The following is a 21793-nucleotide window of genomic DNA, read 5'->3' as shown; positions in this document are numbered from 1 at the left end:
AGTGAACGCTTAACGCCTTGATAGATCACACCGAATAGAAACCTGATATCAATAAACACCACGCCGCAGGTAGCAGTTAGAATTCGTTTCATCATTTTCTTATTGCAATATTTACAACCACCAGTACAGCCGCAGTGTACATTTAATCTTAACAACCAAGTGATGCAACAAAAACAAAGAAATTACAAAAAATCTAAATGTTGAAGCAAAACCAATAAATACTGTACAGCAATAAAATATTTACAGACTTCCTATACAACATAGCGGAGCAGAAAGGATCACTATTGGTGACTTAATGACAAAACACATGTGACAAGCATGACCTGGCCTGGTTACACTGCTAGATGTGTATGAGAGGTGCATGAACTCAGTAACATGTTCTTTCTCCAGCATTAATTGTGCTTCACTGTCAGTAATAAACTACTGTTCTGCTGCCATCAGTTCCAAACAATTATAAACATCCAATTAAATATTTTAAAACCCCTTCAAAAATGCAAGTTAAATAATTTAAATAAACATTTTCATTGTATAGACATGGTATAAAACAACTGGAAAAACAAAAACAACATTTAACTACAAATAATCGTTTATGGAAAACAACTCTCAAGTAGTGGAAAGTAAATTCATACTTAGTGAACCAAACAGAAGTGTAAACAACTTCAAATGAATTCCCAGTGTCCCAGCTTGTGTTCCTCTCATCATGGAGCAGGTTCCTTTAGTTGCTCCTCTTGTCACACAAGACATGGTAGTAGTGGTGGCTCATTACTAAATTCAACAAAATTAAAGAGAATCTTATTACTGACCATAATAAAACAACCAAAAAAATCACATCAGGGGTATAAGCAAATCACAGCTACAATCTGGACCATGTAAAAGAAAAATATCCATACCGCAAATTGGGTACAGCATTTTGAATGCTGATGTTAACACAAAGGTTAAGTACAGCAATGAGGCTGATAACAGCAGCTACAGTGTCCCAAAATACAGAGAGCGGATAGCTAACTTGAGTGTTAAGATGAACATGTCAGAATGTCAGGTAGGACTTAATACTGTCACATGTGACTCCTGTATAAACTCTAGTACACCACCTAGGAGACACTTAGCATGCACTTCATTAGATGCGCCTCCTTATTAATGCAATAAAAGTTACTTCTCCATACAAAGAGTTGTGTATAAAGCATCAGTATGAAGCACACAGGCAGGGCTCAGAGGTTCTGCCACTGTTTGACTAAATATTAGAATGGGCAAGATACCTATTTCATGTTGTATCACAAGAATCAGTCATGTCAGAACCAGTGTCTCAGAAATGGTTTGTGTTAGAAAGCAAAACAAAACAAGAAATCCAGGCAGCAGCAGTGTGGGAATGCCAAGTTTCTGAGAAAGCTGGGAATTGCAGAGAACAGTATGATACACTCCACCTAACAGCGGCTTCATGACAATTTGCATGTCATGACATAATTAGTATTTATCTCAAGGTGATTCCAGGAGCATAACAGAGATTTTAGTTTATTCCAGTAGCCTGCACAGCACAGCACTGAGACCTCAATACAATACAGGATCTTTGGGATGCAGTGGAGTGGGGTGTTTGCACTGTGAACATCCCACCAAAATAATCTGCATGAACTGTGTGATGCCAGCACCTCGCTGGATCCAGGCCTCCAAAACTGCAGGCTGGAACCAAAATAGGATTCTACCAAGTATTAGCTAGGTGTGCCTAATAAAGTTAACCTGTTTTCCAATTCTCACCTGATGTTTGAAGGACAGACGCCTGAAGAATTTGTTGACCTCAAACACTCCAGGTTTAACGGGTCCCCCGGACTTGCTACTCTCCCCCAGCCTCACGATTTGTCCTTTTGTGATGGCAGCTCGAAGGCTCAGGCTCTTGACTATCCGAGCCCCAGGCTCAGACTCAGGTGTGGGCCGCGATGACACGGTGATGTAGGAGGCATCCTTCTGATGCTCCTGGTAACTCACTGGAAGAGAGGAAGTATGAGGAAGTAGGGCATAAAGCATGTACAAAATTTAGCTACTTACTGTGCTATTGCTGAGTTTACAAGGTTACATATTTTTCTCAATAGCACCGCAAAAAGATGCTATAATAATATACAACGCTGCCTTGTTTATCCCCTGTAAATGGAAGTCTCATGACTTTTGAAAAGCTGAGAAGAATACGATGCTTTGAAATGAGGACTTGAAACTTGTACATTGAATAAAGCAAAAATGTCCATGTTGTAAACCAGCTGTATATAACTTCAACTGAAATGCTTTTCAACAAATTAAGTGCATGTCAACAAATTAATTTCCAAAAATTTAAAAGAAGTAATAAATAATTCTGAATGAAGCACAAGACAGAGCTTTTATGACAAGGAAGATATTAAAGTTGTCTTTATCTTCCTCACACAATTCCAGACTTTCTCTATGATCATCCATTCTTAAAAATAATTTTGACTATAATTAAGACACCGGTGTAATAAGGCTAAATGCATTCCAGTGATGTCTGCCTTTTACCTGCAGAGGTGACAGCAGTGTCTGTGGTACTGGTGAGCTGCAGGAGGATGGTGGGATATGCAGGATGCAGCAGGAACAGGTTTCTGATGAGGGGCTCTGCTGCAGCAACACCCGGTGCCACCTATAGTTAGTGTAAACACTTTAATGGCTTTTTGACACAACTTCTTTATCAGCAGCACGAGATCAAACTCAGGGAAAGACAACAAAGTAACATAAGCTGTGCACATTATTCATACAGGAGTCCTCTTTACACATATATGTGTATTTAAATTTAATATTCACTTATACTCTATACTCAAAACAACAACTATCAACCAAGCACAACTGATTTCCCCCCATACTCTTCCTGTATTTTGCAGCAGACTCACAGTTGTCTTGGTGACGTTCTTCTGCGCTCTGATTGGCTCACTGGCCCAGAACAGGAAAGTTGACAGGCCAGTAGTGGTGGAAATTGAGGACGCGTCCAATACAAGACGAGGACACAGAAACTCTGCTGTCCAGAGGAGCTGCCCGTTTGCCCCATCAACAACCTGAACCTGAGGGGGTGAGGGGGCAGAGAAATGAAAGCCAAAAAAGAAGCCATTAAAAATTAAATCCTCAACACCCTGAACTTCCATTTCTGTGATAAAATTAAACTGTCAAATGGAAAAAGCAGTACAAAAACAGCAGTTTTAACAGAACTGCTGTTAAATACCTACAGAACATAGTAGCCTATGTTCTGTAGGTATTTATACACGTTGTATTGTTTGCTCTATTGTTAGCCTTGAAAAGTGCATGATGATATATATCTATGTTACCTTTGTGATGCCATTTGCTGAATGCTGAACGAAAAGATCGGGGATCCCATCATCATTGAAGTGACCCGGGACTGGTTGACTAGAACAGAAACAGATTGTTGGTTTCTCTACAATAAGATAGAATTTTCTCATGTTTTACAGAAGTAATCCCTCCTCCTTTTGAGTTAGTAGTATCCGGAAGCATACAATATGAAGGGAGACTGTTTCTCAGTTGTTTGGAAGCACTGCATAAAGCTTCTCAGATGCTGACTTGAGCCAATGATGAATATGTATGGTAATATCTTGCAGTAATTTCAAGAGTAACAATGTAAACAAGTCCTTGACAACTTTGATGACGGATGAATTCTGCCTCTCATTTATGTTGTTCATCAAAGTCTGATGTTTTTTTTTTTTTTTTTTTTCTCACACTCTTTGTCCTAGAAATGCTGCCATTTATAACTGTATTACCTCTGCATGCTGCACTGGTTCGCTTTCAAGAGAAACTGTTTGGTATTACTGTGGGGTGGTGCTGGTGTTGTGGTAACCTCTGTACCTGTGAATGGGAGCTGAGTTGAAGGTCCAGTCTTTATGCATGTCCCTCTCTCTCAAGACTGACAGCTTACTGGAACCATAAACCAACACCCAGTCACTCTTGGTGGAGTTAAGGTTGGAAACTGTGTCCAGGTTGTTGTGGTTACTGTCAAACCCAGCCACTAGAGGGAGCAGGTATTCCACACGTTCAGTTCCACTAGAGGAAACACAATAAACAAGAGTCTTAACTTCTGTCAGAGCCTTCAGTCTTACATTATCTGACTAGTCCAAAGCTAGTGCCACCACCAGTAGCTGCCACTGCCATGTCTTTATTTTGCAAGCCAACCCCTATGCCATCCACACAACATGGTGATTTTTCCCCAGTGATTTCAATAAATAGAAAATGTGAATTGTCAGTTTGTATCTACAATGGGGGGTCAGGGAGAGCTAGTGCTTTGTTTTGCCTATCTAGTGTGTATGTTGTCCTGACTCAATAGTCAAAAGCAGCAAATAATGCCCTGGTAGGTTCATAATTTACCTCACAAGACAGGAAAATACATATTCAACTATTTCTATCAGGTAAAGAACATGCCCAATCTTTTGGACACACAGGACTCAGGCCAGAGTGTTAAATTAAAACCAGACACCAGCCAAATGATAATGTACACTATTTTTACTGCATCTGCTAAATTTGTGTACCATTCCACCAGGTAAATGAGACAGAGTGATGATCTGACACCAGGAGCAACTTGGCATTGATTGAGGAATGTACACTTGTTAATATGCTGCATAGTAAGTAAGATATTTTATTTTACACCTAAAATATATCATATTGCCTTATAATATACAGCGAGTATCTTCAGTTAATTAACTGTCTGACAAAAAACATGCAAATGCTGACCTGATGACTGCTGCTGATCTGTAAACTGTTTTACTGTTTTGTTTTTTCCGTTTAATATTCTTCTTAATAAAGCTTATAATGATTGCTACTTTATTTATTTACTTCTTTCGTTTCTTTCTTTCTTTCACATTTCTTTAATTATGGATTCAACCAATGTGAGCATCTCTAATGTTCAAGATTCACTTATGTTTAACAAGTCATAACATTCCTCATTTCACTTCAGCAGAGATGCTAAAAAAAATTCCCCGCATATTTCAAGTGTCACTACTTTGCATGGTTCGTATCTGTGTCTCCTTCATACCAACAGATTAAAAGTTTACTATTCAACAAAGAGGCTTTTGTAGCATGAAACCAGAGCAACATGCCAGCCACTGGAGCATACCTGTAAATGTGTATGAGAGAAGAGAAGTTGGTTTTCTTGAGCCCTTCCCAGCCAAGGTCCTTCCGTCTAAGCGCCTGTGTTAAGGGCATTTTGCCAGTAGCACGAATATAGATATCACGCAGAGCGACAGCCTCCACATTGCCTGAGGGAAGAATTTGATATACAAAATACTGTGTGAACACAGGTAAAGGAAGCCAAATTGTGTGAAAGCTGCAGGACTGGTAAACTACCATTCACTCAGCTGCACGTTATCTAGCTACAGCTTATGAATTGCATCACTGCAAATCTATAATGTAAAAAAAAGAAATACACCTAGGAGATGCAGTACAGTTGACAGGCTGAAGATCTTGTACTATTTTTATCTGAGGCAAATACATTTGCTTCTTGTCAGGATAGACATGGTGAGTGAATACTGAATGTATGCTTTAGAAATGATATGTTTTGTGCATCTATTTAACAGGGCAAAGAAACTGATTATGATTCTCATTTTCGGCTGTTCGACCTCCGGTCCACTCATTGAGTCATTTACCTAGACCAAACAGGATGTAATATGCCCCTTGCTGTGTCTCATGCAGCAAAGGACCAATCAGCCTCCCCTGTCCCGTGAGGTTGAAAGGTACGGGATGCCCCAGCTTCGCCCCGGTCAGCCCAGAGATCAAGATCAGGGAGAGATCCATGGCCTGAGAGAGGAAGATACATTATCACTGAGTGTGAAGGCCTGGAAATATGATCTGTAATCCATCAGCTCATGGCTCCATCACTGTTACTGCACAGCCAGAAATGCATGTGTCATCATACAAAATATAAATATGAACTGTATGGTTAGCTGGACCAGTAGAGAGGGGCTCCCAGGGTGTCCTCAGCAAAATAAGAAATAGTTAATGTTACTATAATATAATTCACGACAAATTACTGCCACACACACCCACACAAAAAATGTATGAGTGAGTCTGTTTTACTCTCAGGACTTGTACCTAATCCATTTGTCCATGTTCAAGTATGACATCTAAATAATTTAATACTGAGCATAAACCAAATTATCTTCTCATATCAGGGTCCCCAAGGCAAAATCTCTTCAAATGGGGGCCTGTGGCTTTATTAAAGTTAACTTGGAACATGAATAAGCTTAAAAACCCCTGAGCTGAACCATCATCATAGATTGAGGCAACAAGATTCAGCTAAATTCTTGAGCTCAGTTAAATCAATTTATAGAGGGAGAATGGGTTTTGATTGCTGTCCAATGTGATCACAACAGAGATTCAGAAAGAAATTACTTGAGGAGCATGTAAGTAAGGGCTGAAGACACATATATAACAGGGTCAAAAAGTATCATTGTGTGTCTTTGAGAGGTGAAAGTGTGAGTTAATCTGTGGGAGCAGATGAAGCAGGTGGCTGACATAACCTTACCTCATCTGCTGGCAGAGTGGCAATCAGTAAATCTGGGACTGCGTCTCCCTGCAGGTCTGGAAGTGACACCGCCTGGGATTCAATGTTCTTAAGCAGAACTGACCACAGTTTCTTCCCTGGGGAGGGAAAGAAAACCTCTTTTGAACATTTCCAACTTTGTGTGCTTGGGTTGGGATGGTCCTGATTGAAGCCAAAAGCATCAGATTTTCCAGTGAGGTCAGTGCATGCTGGGATAGGCTCCAGTGACCCTGATCAGGAATTACCAGGCATGGAAAATGGATGGATGATGGACTTGTCTTTCTGTGGGGTTTAGCCACACTTAAAAATAAAACAGCATTGGGGCTAATCTACATATTCCACAGGTCATCCTTAGTAAGATGGATGTTGAAACTGTTTTGGTAGCCAGAAGAGGGTCATGTTTCAACGCCCACTCCACCTTTCTTTGAGCTGAAAAGAGGGGGAGGGGTTAGCTATTCCTAATACTATAACATGGAACAGGTCCAACCTGCCACAACCTGAACCCTAGAAGACCTAATTAACATCTTCAGCAGGGATGACAGAACACACAACAGCAGTCTGGAGGCTAGCCAGCACTTCACACTCTCATACTGCATTCATATTTAACCTGAGAGTATTTTAACACATTTGTTAAATTCACCATTGTTCTGAAATGCAGAATATATCACGTTCTAAAATTACAACAATGTGTCATAATCACCACCGCAGCTAAAGAAAAACACCACCTAAGCTGTGTTAGTATTTTTACTTAAGGTAAAGTCAAGCACAGCCTCTATGACATTGTCTCTTTTGTTTATACTAATAATAACAAAATAATGGTATAGCAATAATGGTATTTTATGGTATAGCATGGTATCTTTAAACCACAGTTTGCAAAGTGCTTAATCACTGAATAAAATGTAGCAGCAGTCATAAAATAAAGTAAAAAATAAAAAATAAAGTAAAAACTAATTAATGGCACCAAAAAAAAATAAAAAAGTAAGAACACAGAGGAAGACAATATGTGGGTAATATAATATGGTAAAGCCATCACTTAAATTCAAGTCTGTATAAAAGCTTTTCAGAAGTGGCTTAAAAGATTTTATGGACTTGCTCCAAAGCATTTGATAGCAGAAGTCTGGTCACCCTCCTGTCTGATGCCTTGACGTTAACAACAGCCAGAGGAGCTCTGCCTGAGGATCTGAGGCGGCACTCATAATGGATGTTTGTGATACAGCTTCAAAACAGAGATAACCATGCTTAAAATGCTAGGTAGGCAGATAAAAACCCTGAACAGGTCATCGGTCCATCACATCACTTTGCAATGAGTCACTGTGCCACACTTTTTCCAATAATGTTCTATAAAAATGTATTTTCCTTGTTCAGACTGTCTCATTTCTGGCAGTTCTGGCTGGGTAAGTCTGTTTCTTTCAGCCCAGGGTCATTCGGGTTGAAAGCCTAAAGGCTGCATTATACTGTACACTGAACCTACATTTAACATGTGACACACCCATTATTTACTCTTTCAAGACAAACAAATGGAGGCCTGGGGGGCTGATTGATGTTAATGCCTGTCACCAACCTGTTACAATTTATAGCTATAGTCTAATCACATAAAGCACTAAGACTGACTTGCTCACTTCCTGTTTTAGAAAAAGGTAAACAAATAAACACTAGTGGCAAGCTAATCGATTGTTGGTAGGTCACCTTTTAGCAGCAGTATCAGTTCAGCAGGTCAGACAGCAGTGAGAGAAAAGAGTGAAATCTTTGAAAGCACACCATCTAGATAAACTGGCAGCAGCTGCCACTGGTGAGGAGATGCCTTAAATGGGATGATGCAACATTGTATGTTTATGCCAGTTGAAATCATAGGTGCCATCTTTGCAGCTTGAAACATGAAAGAGAGTTGCCAGAATATATAGAACTGCACTAGTTTAAATGCGAACAAAAAAAAAAGGACCACGACTGACTTTTTTTTCTAAATAAGAGAGTATGGCTTGGCAGGAATGGGTTGTCTTCTGACCTGTGGTGCCGTTGACAGCCATGAGGACAGACTTCCCGATGAGGAGACACACAGGTAAAGGATTGGTGTTGTACTGCAGACCGCACTGGATGCACATCACAGACTCCCGCATGACTCTCCTCCACAGCACCTGGCCGCTGACCGCAGACAGGGCCACTGCACTGTAAACTGGGGCGAGTCAAGAAAAAGAAGCAGAGCAGGGGACAAGATATACAGGTGGATTCAGGTTTCATTGCATGTTTCAATTGATTTGGCTCAGCAACTTAGTGGAACTGGCAGGATCAGATATGCGGATTCATGTTGCATTAAGCCCTCACAGCTCAATATGCAGGAGCCACTTATGGCATGGAGACAATAGTGACTGGAGCAATAAGAGGAGTTGAGTACACTAGTGTGGTTACTGCGGTTACTGGATTGCCTGTGTACTGTATTCCTCTCTCTTCCACTCTCTTCCACTCTATCTGATGTCCCTGTCTTCACTGTACTGTTTGAAATCTAGTGCTGACAGATATGAACATTCATTCATCGTCATACATACTTTTGTTTCCCTGTGTGAGATGGGTGTCATTGGTCCACTCTGTAACACCCAGCAACACATCTTCCACTGAGTCACCATCGACATCCCACAACGCCAATGCCGGTGGCGTGACACCTAGACACAGAGATTAAAACATTGTTGGGGACGTGATCCACCAGAGGAATGCCAGCGCACGTTTGTTTGCTCTATCAGCCATGCGAATTTCTACCCTGAATTAATGTGACTGGTAAAATTACTGAATGATTGAAGTGTCTGAGGAATTTTGGGGACCAACAGTCACTATGTTTTCCTGCTCAGGATACATGATCATAAGGCTGGGGCAATGGGCAGTACTGCCTAAAGAGAGAACTGGGAAAATATGTGATACAGAAAAAGAATAAGAAATAAAGCGGGTTATGTGAGACTAACCTATCAGCAAAACACATGGTCACTGGATTTTTCTTCTTGCCTTTTTCATGATGGTTCTAAAAGTCACAATATCATCCAGCTTCTTTTTTGCTGCTAATCTGCTTTACTTTGGCAATGCATGCTGGAACAGAACATGTGGTACGGTGATGCTAACAATCTTGTGTAATTACAGTTGGCTAATTAAAGGGTGAGTCAGCGTTGTCTCGCCACAGAGGCTCCTGTGAAAGTCAGTTCAAGTCAGCCTCTTTTTCTTGCACCAACAAAAGAGTGCCGTGTAAACTCCAATTACGCATATCCTGTCTGCTTTACATATATACCTTCAGTATCACACAACAATCTGTCATCTCTCTTTTCCTCTGCATTTTCTATTCTATTATGTAATGAGTTATTCTGAGCCAGAGGTCTACCTGTAGTATGGGTTAACTAAAAATACAGTTGAGTATGGGTCTGTGTGATAGAAAAGGCTCAAACTCTTCATTTACTTTGACAATGAAAACTCAGTTGAGTGACGACAGGAAGTTCCCAAGGATATTTGGGTAATGGATTAAGGTGTTTCCTACATTGTGATGACAGATTTTGGCTGTCTTTACCTCCTGCATCCCCTAGTGCTCTCTCCCATTGTGGCCGCTTGTCCAGCTCCCCCTTCTGGCAAGGTATCAGAAATGCGCACAGCAGCACCAGCACTGTGGCACACACCAGAGGCACGAGGAAAAACGCAGTCCGGATGGCACTCCTCATCCTAATCCTCTTTGCATCTGCATCAGTGCTGCTCACCCCTAGCCCAGCGCTCCCTGACACCCCAGCACCCCCTCTGTCCTCTCCTGCTCTGTCCCGTCCTGAGTCCCTCTGGCTCCAGTACTGCATGCTTCTCATGTCATCCCTGTCCTGCTTGGATTTGCTGGGGTGTCGCTCTCGCCACTCATCCTCCTCTTCCTCCTCGTCCTCGTCTGCCTCATCTTTCCCCCCAACAAGCCTTCCAGATCTGCTGCCCCGCAGGTCTGAAGAGCCAGTACCGAGGCAGTTGCCCCTGCCAAGACCGTTACGGGGGTAGTTGAGCACCAGGTCATCCTCTTCGCTCTCGTCACTGTCAGCTTGGGTGAGAGGGTCGTACTCGCCCAGCTCTGAGCCCTTCTTCCCTGCAGAGACACAGAGACGGCTGGTGAGAGTTTGTCAGTGTCCCATGCAGTAACCAAGTCAGATCTTAAAGGCATGATCCTAAAACGGGAATTTACATTGTGACTGTTTCCCTGAGAAACTCAGAGCCAAGCTAATGTTGTTTCCTCTTCGCTGAACCTTCAAGATAAACATATTAATTCAACAATTCCTTTCTTCAATGTAATGATTTCATGTTCTTATTTGGTGACTGTGCAGGGGAGGGTTTCACATGTTCAATCTATGTATTTTACTGCATTCAAATCCCATTCTATAGATATCTACAGGACCCTTTCCTCTTGCTACTGAAAATTAGCTGTATAAAGTGCTTTAATGCAATAACACTCAAACATTTCTGCACAAAAATTCTAACTTCATTTCTGATAAGTGGACTAGGTTAATCTACAGCATCACCAAAGCAATTTAATTATTTAAGCCAGGGCATGCAAGACCAGACATCGAAGAGTTTGTCCACTTGTGTACATACAGCCCATCAATCCTGATGCCTCTTCTAATGCATTTTGAGTGGCATGCCATCAAATTTTTTTTTTAACGCTTTTATGGTATTGGACAAACTCATGGATAAATATAATATGACTGAAACGTTTGTATTGTTTAGTGTTTGGAGCTCACACAAACACTCAGGATAATTCATCACCAAATTAAACGACGACTTTAGCCGGTCCTGCCGAACACACACACACACACACACACACACACACACACACACACACACACACACACACACTAACCAAATAAATTATCTACGCATTACAAATACCTGTGTCATACGCAACACATAAGACAATTTTGCTTTGCTGTGCGTGTTGTAAGGCGTGTGTTTGCCCACTGTAGGTCTGCCTGTGTTGCCCTGGATCGGGCTGCAGTTAGCGGCTAACCGGCTAATACACAACAAGAGGAGCGGGACAGGCGCATTTAAGCCTGTCTGTCAAAAAGCAACGATGAAGCCACGGTCGTAATCCTCAAATGCGTCGGAATAACAGTCACACACAAACGGGGCTGGTCTGACATGGACCAAACGCATTCATTTTTATCCCGGACCCCGATACACAGAGTAAATAATTAAGCAAAAAGCTGAGCTGGGAGACAGGACCGCAGCAGAGCAGTCACGACTGATGCTGCCTCCGACTCATTCACAGAAACGGCTGCCACACACACACATAACACACACACCACACCACACCACACACACCCTCGCGTCACACACTCGTCTGTACATATTTAAATGTGTGTGTGTGAATATGTGGAGAGCATCTTACCAGGCAGTTTGAGGGCACGGGACAGAGCCGCAGCCATGACAGCGACTAACGGTTCACCACGACGGCCGACGCGAGGCAGATGTGTCGGCGAGCAGCGCGAGAGGGCTCCGACCCAGCAGGTTGGAGGAGCTGCTGCCGCCGCAATGCATGCTGGTACTTGGAGTTTTATTACGTCCCTCCTCATACCTGCGCACTTTATACTCATTTTTTTCCCCTTTTTGACACTGGTCAGTGTTTATAATATTGCACAGCTATCATCACAACGCACGATTGCACATGTTTCTTACTTTAGCTCATAGCATCAGTATATAGTATTTTATCGTATGTGATTATATTTGTTGGATATGCAAGTATTAACTTTTCTCTTTTACATTTTACACATAGAGATATTTTGCAGATATATTTCATTACACATATAGTCTATGCAAAGAAATAGAATAAGAAACAAGAAATGTGAAAAGATGTGCATTGGAAATTGGAGTATGTGTATTATAGATAAAATATGCATTAATCCTATTTGTGCATCAACCATAGCTGTAAAAAAAAGTATGGGGTGACATGTATGTGCAGGGAAAACAGTTTTTTTTTTTTTTGTTTGTTTGTTTTTTTAGTTTGGTGCAGCCACCTGACATGAAACATAGTATATGTGTGTGGGTTGAGGCATTGCCTCTGTGTGTGTGTCCATGTATACATAGGTATTATCAGCTTACCTTTTCTAGAGAAACCATGTCAGATTGGAAGCACTTGGCAAAGGTGTGTTTCAACAAATATACCACTGATTCTTGGGAATTTGGATAAATCATGTCCCACTAAGAAAAATGCTATTTCTGTTGGAAATTTACAACATAATGAATAAAAAGAATCAAGGGCATTATCAGGGGGTCCTTTTCACATATGTAAGGTTCTTTTATAGGTTTATTTTTAATTTTTATTAATTTAATGATTATATGTTGGCCCATGGCCTAAAAAAACAGTTGTCCTCCGATAGGAGATAATCATTTCAACTTGATTAAAACAACAAAAAGTAATAATTTCATTGAATAATATATTTACCACATGAAAGAGTACACCATAATATGTATCAAAAACTACAAACAATGAGTTTTGAACAATATTTACTATTATTTTGTGGTTGCTCAAAATATGTCCCACATATTCGTCGCCACCGTCAGATATTTATTTAAAAAACAAAAACCTTTACAAATACATATAATACCAAGATGGCTAATGTGAACAACTGATGCTTATCGTGTGAAAGAGTAGGTTTTTGTCACCACTGTCAGACGTCACCACCGTCAGGTTTTCTGTCTGATGGTGATGACTGAAGTCTGAAAAATGCTTATAACAGTGCTCAGGATTGTTATTTTTTGTACCAAATAGTTAAATAAAGTTGTTAAGCAAGAAGCCATTGACTTGAGTGGTATAAATTTTGGAATTGCATGTTGTAATGAGGCGACTATCACCACCGTCAGATTAGTGTCACCACCGTCAGAGGCAGTTATATTTGTTTTAAATGAATATACGTACAATATGTTTCTTTGGTGCTGTTGAATTATTAAAGTATTAGTCTCTTTTAATATGTTTTACAAATTTTAAAAAAAAAAAAAAAACATTACGGTGACAGTGTTGACAAAAACAAAGTAGCCTAATAACTGGAAGAACGCCGATTTTATGAAAAAAAAAAATGCAAAATGAGGAGGTTGCACCGGTACATTGCTGAACAGCCAAGACCTTGGCCTATAATGATATACCTTCAGATTTTGTAATTTAACTCACTTTTTTTTTTCAAAATTAAAACCTGTTTTATCCAAATTCCCAAGAATCAGTGATACACATAAAAGCTATCAAAACTGATCTGAACTTATTCACATTTGACATTTAGCAGATCTTATCCATTCCATGCTGATTATCTCATATTGTTTCTGAAATGTAAGGCTGCGTGGGGGGTGATGAGTTTACGCACAAAGCATTCTCAACTCATTGGCGGAAGAAAGGACATATATTTAACTGCAATTTATGATTTATCCAGTTAATTGTAGCTGGTGTTGTACTTGCTGAGGAGTGCTGTGGTATTGTGTATTTGTGATAATCGTCGAGGCATGGAGGCCATGGAGAGCTTAGATATTGGAAGTGAGGCACCGTTATTAGTGAGAGTGAGGCGGCACAAGAAAGGAGCTTCATTTCCACAGGAACTTCTCCTTTAATGTCATCAAGTAGTGACCTGTGTTAATCTCCACAAACAGAAAAATGTATGACAAAAGACTGGAATTAGTCAAATAAGCAGCTAAATGACACACGGCATTACAAAACTGAAACAATAACAATAACTCACTTTCTGATGCAGGGGTGGAGGAAAAAATCAGTGCAGCATATTATTGTGATATTATGTATGACAATATCGCATCGATGCATGGATGGCAAATATTGATATTGCATCTCCAAATATCAGTGTAACCTTTATGACAGACTTGGACACTCCGTTTGTTTGACGATTTCATTTTGCTGCAGTAAAAATGAAACAACACAGATGTTGACAAGCTATTCATTAGGGAACATAATTAGCAGTTAGATAAAGGTAACAAATCCCAATTTATCGCCATAAATGTCATGACAATACTCAGCATATTGAATCATGTATAAAATCGTAGTACTATCATATCGTGATTTCAGTATGGTGATAATATATCATGAGGACAGAGGTCTTGCAGGTGAAAGACCAAGTAAGTGATTATTGATTGGAGTTTCTTTTTATTTACTTATTAGGTCGGGGCAGATCCTAGTCTCGCGAGGCATCTCACAAAGTAGGTGAATCACCTCAGCGCGCGGACCTGTACCCGTTCAAAAATTCCTCTCGTATGTGAACGAGGACACGGGCGTCACCCCGCGTCGTTATTTTCCTTACTCATCAGTTTAAGGCATAACGTGTCGATCGCCGAGGAGCAGCCTAAAGACCAGGTGCAGGTATTCATTGTTACGGTCCAAACTGCTGCGGCACCTACAAAATATAAACCGCTTTATTTTCAACCTCTGTGGCAAGCGTATCGATACAAAGCAATACTTAATACTATATGATATGTTGTTTTGAGTTAAGTCTTACTCTGTGTTATAAAGTTACGTTCGATAATATTTTGCGCAAAGGCTCACGGGTACTGGATGACGTAGGCACAGCATGTCCCAGCAGTTGGTGAAGGCTAATCGATAGCAGAGGAGTAGATGGTGGGTCAGATTGGAGGGGCAACTGCTTTGTTTGTCAGTGTAAAATAACTTTTAAATCGCACGTAGTAGCTCGCGTAAAATATTATCCAGCCGACACGGGTTCAAATACCACACAGCGTTTACCACCGAGGACAGTGTTATTGTCGGCGGGCATGTGTTTTGGACCGGGTCGGCAGCCGTAGCCACCAGTAAAAGCGCCCTGCACGCAATCGCTCGAGAGACGGTGGAAGAAAATGGCAGACATTTCTTTGGATGAAGTGATACGACAACGCGGTATTAACACCAAATCACCAGTTAAACGGTATTTAACTCTTGCTGTACAACGACATATGCATTTTGTTAATGATACAGCGTGTCAAAGTCACATTTCTGACCGAGCTCATTGGAAACCAAGCTGGCTGTTGTTAGCTGTTTAGCTATCTGCTAACGCTAAAGCATCGTTAAGCTAATGTAGCAGCCAGCAAATACATCGGCTAACGTTAGCTTCGGGCCTGTTCGCCCCAAATGCTGCTGGTTGAGGTTTTGAAAATCAAGGGGGGCTACTTCACCTTTTAAGAAAAAAATAATATCATTTCCGAGAGCTCAGGATATTGCATTAACTCTAAAACCTGTTCATGAATTAGTTATTTGTGCATCTGAATGACGTTTGTTGCTTCGCACATACCAGTAAGCAGCATTGTCCAATAAGTTAGCCAGTGATTTATCAAGTTAATACTTACAATGCAGTTCACATCTGTTTTTGTTTGTTTGTTTGTTTGTTTTGTTTTTGTAAAACATGTGACAGACAGCTAGAACTTAATTATAGAAAGTGGAACAGTTGTGTATAAGTATGAACTACTTCTACCATTGTTGTCTTTAAGCCACTTTAACGCCCCTGTTTCCTTCAAATTTATTAACATTGAAACCTCCAGAAAATGGTTACAACGAAAAAGGTCACCCAAGTTTATGTGTCAGATACTTTATGTATCTTTTTGCAACCTAATTTCACTTTAAATAAATTTCATTCATAAACGCTTTAGATCAAACGTAACTAAATAAAATAAAGATGAAGGGTATAACTTTCTCTTTCTTGCAGACCCATGTTTGGACGGGGCGGAGGAGGGGTTGGGAGGGGGTTCGACGCCCGGCAGAAGATTGGGATCAATGATGCCAGACAAAGGCTTGGAGGGGGGACAGGTAAGGACCGGCATCGTTGCCTTTACACTTGTAATCTATTACACAGACGTTACATTGTTGTCTTTGTCAAGTGCTGAATGAAGACCTGACTGAAAAGTGAAGGTGCTTTGTGGATTAATGCCACGTGTCCTTGTGTCTCTTCTCCTGTTCCCTCAGGTTTTCCGGTAAAAGATGCCAGAGAGAAGCTTGCCTTGAAAGACGCTCGATTTAAAATCCGTGGCAGAGGAGGGGCGGGAGCAGGAGGAGCAGTGCAGGATGCACGGCAGATGATCAATTCACGGAAACAGGGGCAGAATCAGTTCGGTGTCCCTCCACAGACCATACAGAAGACAGCAGTCACACATCACCTACAGAGCCAGACACACGTGGCACAGATACAAATACACACCAACAACAATCTTGCCCATGTGAATAATAGGCAGTTTACGTCAAATGTACAAGGACTGAGTGCAAGAGGTGGGGCGACGCCGCAGCTGAGCGGCACCCCCAAGAGGCTTATGGATGCTCGTGATAGGCTGAGCCTCAAGAGGAGCATCGGCGGGACACAGACCCAGGCAGCTGCTGCAGCACCTTTAAAAATAACCAAGACCATCCAGGTATGTTTGGACTCTGGAGAATTGATCACGTAACCTGCATCTATGTTGTTATGGTTTTGTCTTACTGTAATCAAAGCACTAAATTAGAGCCGTTGATTGATTATTTTTTTGTCAGTCTGTACAAGTGTCATTTTATTCATTTTTGCTGGTGCGGGGAGGGGATCAGTCATTTAGGCAATAAAGTGTAAAAAATAACAACAAACGGTAATTGGACATTACTGGAGGTGAAAGTGATGTCTTCAAAAGGCTTCCGTAGTTTTTGGCGTAGTCTCTATAAACAGACATGTAAGCAAATCTTAGTGATTTTATTGTGAAACTGTAATTGGCAGATGTTTAGGATTTTTAACCTGATATTTGGGAAATGATCAATGGATTATCAAATCATTGATGATTATTTTCCTGTTAATTGAGTAATCCATCAGTCATTTCAGCATTACTTAAAAGCGTATTGAATTTCAGTATGAGGACTTTTGGCTTGAATTAGATTAATGGAATGAAAAATGTAGTGTTGTCACTATATGAAGCATGTAATATTTCTTTATTGTGTGAAATATTTTATTGCTCACGATTTGCTCATCATGCTCATGTCCTTTTACAGCAACGTCCAGTAGGAATGTCAAGTGGAATACGTATGGGCACACAGGTAGAGGTGCATCTTAACATTTTGGGGGATTAAAAGCAAATTCTCTTTGTGAAATGAAAATAGTTACTCTGCAAACACAGTACCTAAAGCCAGTGAATTGTTTTGTTGTGTTGCAGCTTTGTAATAGAATTAAACGTGGTGTTTTTGTCTCCTTAAGAATATCTCTGATGAGCTCGACGGCACCCCCAGTAAACAAATGAAGATCACTACCAGCAACAACATGCTACAGTCGCGGGTAAGATAAGACTGCCTCGATTGATGGTTGACACAAAAGTGCAAATACTCAAATTCACATAGGAAACGCCTGTTATATTCCCTTTGATTAAATTTAACCCTTCCCTTCCATTCCTTTGTCTCTTGCAGCCTGGTGCAATGGGCTCCCCGTTCTCCATGTCAGCCCCAATCACCAAAATGATTAAAAATGATGCGTACACCGCCCCGCGCCCCCCTGTCCCTGTGGCACCCACCAGACCCAACCCCAGCCCAGCAGCATCCCGGTCCTCCACTGCAGCCTTACAGCCTGTCTCCAGGACTCTGCAGCAGACGCCAGGAGAAACCAGCGCATCTCCTCTCGCTCCCCCTCAGGTTAGCCCCCCGCGGTGCATCTGCAGGCCAGAATTCACTCTGGCCACCCGTCTGCCTTGCATACTCAGGTTGCCTTTTACTGTACAGTACAACTGAACAATATGGTAAAAAAAAAAAAAAAAAGACACTACAGTTATTTCAACATAAATTGTGCTTAAGATATGATTCTCACACTTAGTCAAAATGATCATTTTTCCTTCATAGTTTTCATATTCACTAAAAAAAAAAAAACAACCACATTTAAATGTTGTTTTTTCCTGGGGTCTGTCTTTGCTTACATTTGGAGAATTCTTTTTGTACACTAGGGCATCCCCTCAGCACCATATCATTTCATTTATAATGAGATAATATTGTTTTTAATGGTACCGGCTCAGCTTGACTCGACTTGCTTCACTAATCAAGATAATGTTTACATGAGCAATAAAATTGGGTCCCCTTGCAGTTGGGATTTGGTAAAAGTAGGCGCCAATAAAACATTCCCCCAAGAGTCACCCACTTGCTGGAGAGCTGCACTGAATAAAGTCATTACCACAGGACAGGGTCAGTGGTGTCGATTGGAATAGCTGTATATATCAACAAAACAAAAATGAGTGTCAGGCCAAAATATTTACTGTCATACCAGAATGTTTGTCTTGAAATCACAATTATACATGCATTTTTCTGTGATTCTTCCTAGTTTATTGGGAATATTTGATAAATTCCTGATTTAAAAATAAAAAAAAGGTGTGGGTGGGTGTAATGAGCTGCCCAAGTGGATTTTAAATGGAGATGAATTGAGAACATCTGCAGTCTCCACTGTACATTTTCCTGCTTTTTTTTTTAATCACATTCCTGCTTGTGGTTTCGTTATGCTTCTCTATAGCCTGCTTTTAGTCCTCTGGAGGGAACCAAGATAACTGTGAACAACCTGCATCCTCGTGTCACTGAGGAAGACATAGTGGTGAGTAGATCACACAGCTGTCTGCCAAAATCCTTGTGCGCCGATGTTTGAGATTCAAGCCGTGTGCGGGGTGTTGCTGTGCCTGCGATGACTCATGTGGTGCATCTGTGTGCGATCTCCATCTATTTGTCCACAGGAGCTGTTCTGTGTGTGCGGTGCCTTGAAGCGAGCGAGGCTTGTGAAGGTGGGGGTGGCTGAAGTGGTGTTTGTGCGTAAAGAGGATGCCGTGAGCGCCTACAGGAAGTACAACAACCGCTGCCTGGATGGTAAGTGCCAGCGGCAAGGACCCACTCTCGTCAGATGGCTCCCCGGGATTTGGGCACTGGCTTGTAATTCACATGCAGGTCGGGGACTGTGATACTGATGATGAGTTTTCTGCATGGGACCTTTTTTTAAAAATCTGCTGAAACAAAATGTATTTGTGTTGTTTGAATCAAAGTGTTGTCCAGTTGAATCTGAAAAGACTGTTAGTAACTAGACTGATAGTAAACTTGATTTTGTTGTTGTGCATGTTGTTTATGGTACTATGGTTTGTTTTATCTCAATCTTCTCTTCCCCAGGCCAACCCATGAAGTGTAACCTTCACATTCAGGGCAATGTCATCACTTCTGATCAGCCCATTCTACTGTAAGTGACCTGTGGTGTTTCATTTCCACCATTTCAAGTTGACATGCAGTTGTATACAATTGCATGAACTGGTTATTGATTAATAGGTGATTTTCTCACTTCTTTGACTACAAAAGATGTGATTTTTCTTGCCATAAAGTACAGTTGTATTGCTCCCATGTAGTTACTGTAACCCAAAAAACACATTTTTTTTTGGAATAAGGGGGTTCTAAGAGAGAGCGGCCGCTGGTCCATTCAAATTAGAGAACACAAAAATGTGACATTTGAAAACTGATATAGTCCAGTATTACTGATGGAAATTTCCCTGTGTTATGGGATTTGGTTGACTGTTGGGAGCCTCTGTGTGGTTTTTAGTGTAGAGATGCACTTATCAATTGGCCAAGGCCTGGAATGTGCCGGTTTTAGCAACAATCTGTGAACATAGACCAATATTTCTATTCTAGTTTTCTAATTTTTTTCATATGGGCCTTTTTAAAGGTTCTACAGAGGGGGAAAAAGAGAGATGATGCCCGTTATGTCCCATGACATTACATTACATACTTCTTTGGGCTGTCAGATATTGTTCATGCTGTTATAAAGAGTTTCACCCTGGGATTGATTTTTCTAACTGAAATAAAATAAAGTTAAAATGTTTGGAAAAAATGATTAATAACTGCTAATTACATTACACAAAAGAAAATTGGATTAGGATCGGCATCCACAAGTCAGGCTTTTGAAGAAGAGGCAGTGATGATCGACCAAAGATGCGGCTAGCGCGTCCCTCGGTTCTTGGCTTTGCGGTGTCATGAAAACCGGTCTCTTATTTCTCTCCCAGGAGGCTCAGCGATACTCCGGGCGCCAGCAGCAGCACAAAGAAAGACAATTTGCCGCCCTCCTTGTCACGGCCCGCCGGTCAGCGCGCCTCCTCTCAGCCCACTCCAGAGGTCGACCCGCAGACCATCCTGAAAGCCCTGTTCAAGTCCACCGCACAGTCCACCTCGACCACCGAGCCCTCCAGCTCACAGGCCACTGCCTTCCGCATCAAGATATAGCTTGTGTCCAGTGTACACACACACACACATAAAGGATACCACAGAAAGGATACCATTTGATTTTCCCTGTGTCAAACACGTGTTCCAGAGAAGGACCAATGGAAAGAAATTTGATTTGTTCATTTGTTTAAATCTGATGTTGGAAGGGGAAAGAAATTCAAATTGGATGTGTAAGGATTTCTTTTTTTCCTGTATTGAATGCCAGCCTATTTCAGCATATTGTTTTGTTTTTTGTTTATTTGTTTTTCCCCCGTGAATATGACATTCAATTGTTGACAAAGTGACAGTGTTGATGCACCGAACGGCAGGCAGCATTCTCATAATTCAGTCACACTGCAAGTTAATGACAGTCCAGTTCAGTTAAGTCTTATCCCATTGATGTATTTTTCTGTGACAGGTTTTACTCGGTTACTCTGTTTTGAAGCAGTCTGTGTTGAAGCTGTTCTGGTTTGCTACTCACTCACGTTTCAGGACTGTACACGACTCTTTTTATCGCTCCTGTATGCCAGTCAAGACGACCGTAGTGAGGTGAGATCAGCGTGTGAAATTCCGCCATTAAATATTTAGCTTTGTAGATGTTGTTTGAGATTTTGTCTTTCCTGTCTGCCACATGATGTGTTTTAGTTTCCATCGCTGATAGCAAAGTGTCGTCCTCTGTGTCGCCGCCTCTGCTCTGGGTTCATGAAACACCTGAGCACGGGAGAGACGGGCCGCACGGCCGGGTAAACCTCTCAGACCGGCTGTCCACAGAAACATGCTCACCGGCTCACTGGTCAGGACACATGATGAATAAAAATCCAGAAATACAATATACATATTTCTTTGTTTATTGAATAGTTTATATATAATATGTGTACATGAATGAGTCATTCAAACAAACAGGAAGAATCAAAGCAAAGGTTTCCCTCCACATAGCCCAACTATACTGGGATTTGAGGCTGAATTATATTTCACCAGCCTTCATGATGGATTGCTCTAGACCGTAATGCCATTGCCAGGGTCTTATAAGTAACCTTCCAAAAAGTTAAGCTTTGGTAGTTTAAGATATAGTTCAACAGTGCATTTACAAAACAAGG

The 21793-nt window shown here is 41.2% G+C and overlaps 2 protein-coding genes and 1 non-coding gene across 3 annotated transcripts; 1 reads left to right on the top strand and 2 right to left on the bottom strand.

Moving 5' to 3' along the window:
* Positions 1 to 70: 70 nt before the first annotated feature.
* fam234b (family with sequence similarity 234 member B) lies at positions 71 to 12011 on the bottom strand. Its single transcript, XM_030058576.1, has 13 exons — positions 11904 to 12011; positions 10062 to 10607; positions 9064 to 9177; positions 8526 to 8693; positions 6506 to 6621; positions 5628 to 5778; positions 5099 to 5240; positions 3838 to 4032; positions 3306 to 3384; positions 2877 to 3044; positions 2509 to 2629; positions 1747 to 1973; positions 71 to 765 (listed from the first exon to the last, which is right to left on the bottom strand). Exons 1-13 carry the CDS (start codon positions 11938 to 11940, stop codon positions 763 to 765), a joined length of 2067 nt encoding a protein of 688 aa, XP_029914436.1. The 5' UTR covers positions 11941 to 12011; the 3' UTR covers positions 71 to 762.
* Positions 12012 to 14669: 2658 nt separating this feature from the next.
* On the bottom strand, positions 14670 to 14822 carry LOC115364519 (U12 minor spliceosomal RNA). The gene has a single exon (XR_003928695.1). It is a non-coding gene; the product is annotated as a U12 minor spliceosomal RNA (small nuclear RNA).
* Positions 14823 to 15352: 530 nt separating this feature from the next.
* On the top strand, positions 15353 to 21528 carry poldip3 (polymerase (DNA-directed), delta interacting protein 3). Its single transcript, XM_030058736.1, has 10 exons — positions 15353 to 15420; positions 16195 to 16295; positions 16452 to 16891; positions 17490 to 17534; positions 17692 to 17769; positions 17898 to 18119; positions 18982 to 19059; positions 19196 to 19325; positions 19620 to 19686; positions 20501 to 21528. Exons 1-10 carry the CDS (start codon positions 15353 to 15355, stop codon positions 20715 to 20717), a joined length of 1446 nt encoding a protein of 481 aa, XP_029914596.1. The 3' UTR covers positions 20718 to 21528.
* The last annotated feature ends 265 nt before the right edge of the window (positions 21529 to 21793 follow it).

Source organism: Myripristis murdjan, chromosome 8 (genome assembly GCF_902150065.1).
Source record: "Myripristis murdjan chromosome 8, fMyrMur1.1, whole genome shotgun sequence".
Taxonomy (NCBI): Eukaryota; Metazoa; Chordata; class Actinopteri; order Holocentriformes; family Holocentridae; genus Myripristis; species Myripristis murdjan.
This window is presented reverse-complemented; position numbering and strand designations above follow the sequence as displayed.

Coding starts and splice junctions, on each gene's coding strand:
- fam234b (XM_030058576.1), bottom strand. CDS start 11,940: ATGGCTGCGGCTCTGTCCCGTGCCCTCAAACTGCCTG. Junction 5,241..5,627: donor TTACATCCTGTTTGGTCTAG/GTAAATGACTCA, acceptor TTCTTCCCTCAG/GCAATGTGGAGGCTGTCGCT. Junction 3,045..3,305: donor CAGCAAATGGCATCACAAAG/GTAACATAGATA, acceptor TCACCCCCTCAG/GTTCAGGTTGTTGATGGGGC.
- poldip3 (XM_030058736.1), top strand. CDS start 15,353: ATGGCAGACATTTCTTTGGATGAAGTGATACGACAACGCGGTATTAAC. Junction 16,296..16,451: donor AAGGCTTGGAGGGGGGACAG/GTAAGGACCGGC, acceptor CTGTTCCCTCAG/GTTTTCCGGTAAAAGATGCC. Junction 19,326..19,619: donor CAACAACCGCTGCCTGGATG/GTAAGTGCCAGC, acceptor TCTCTTCCCCAG/GCCAACCCATGAAGTGTAAC.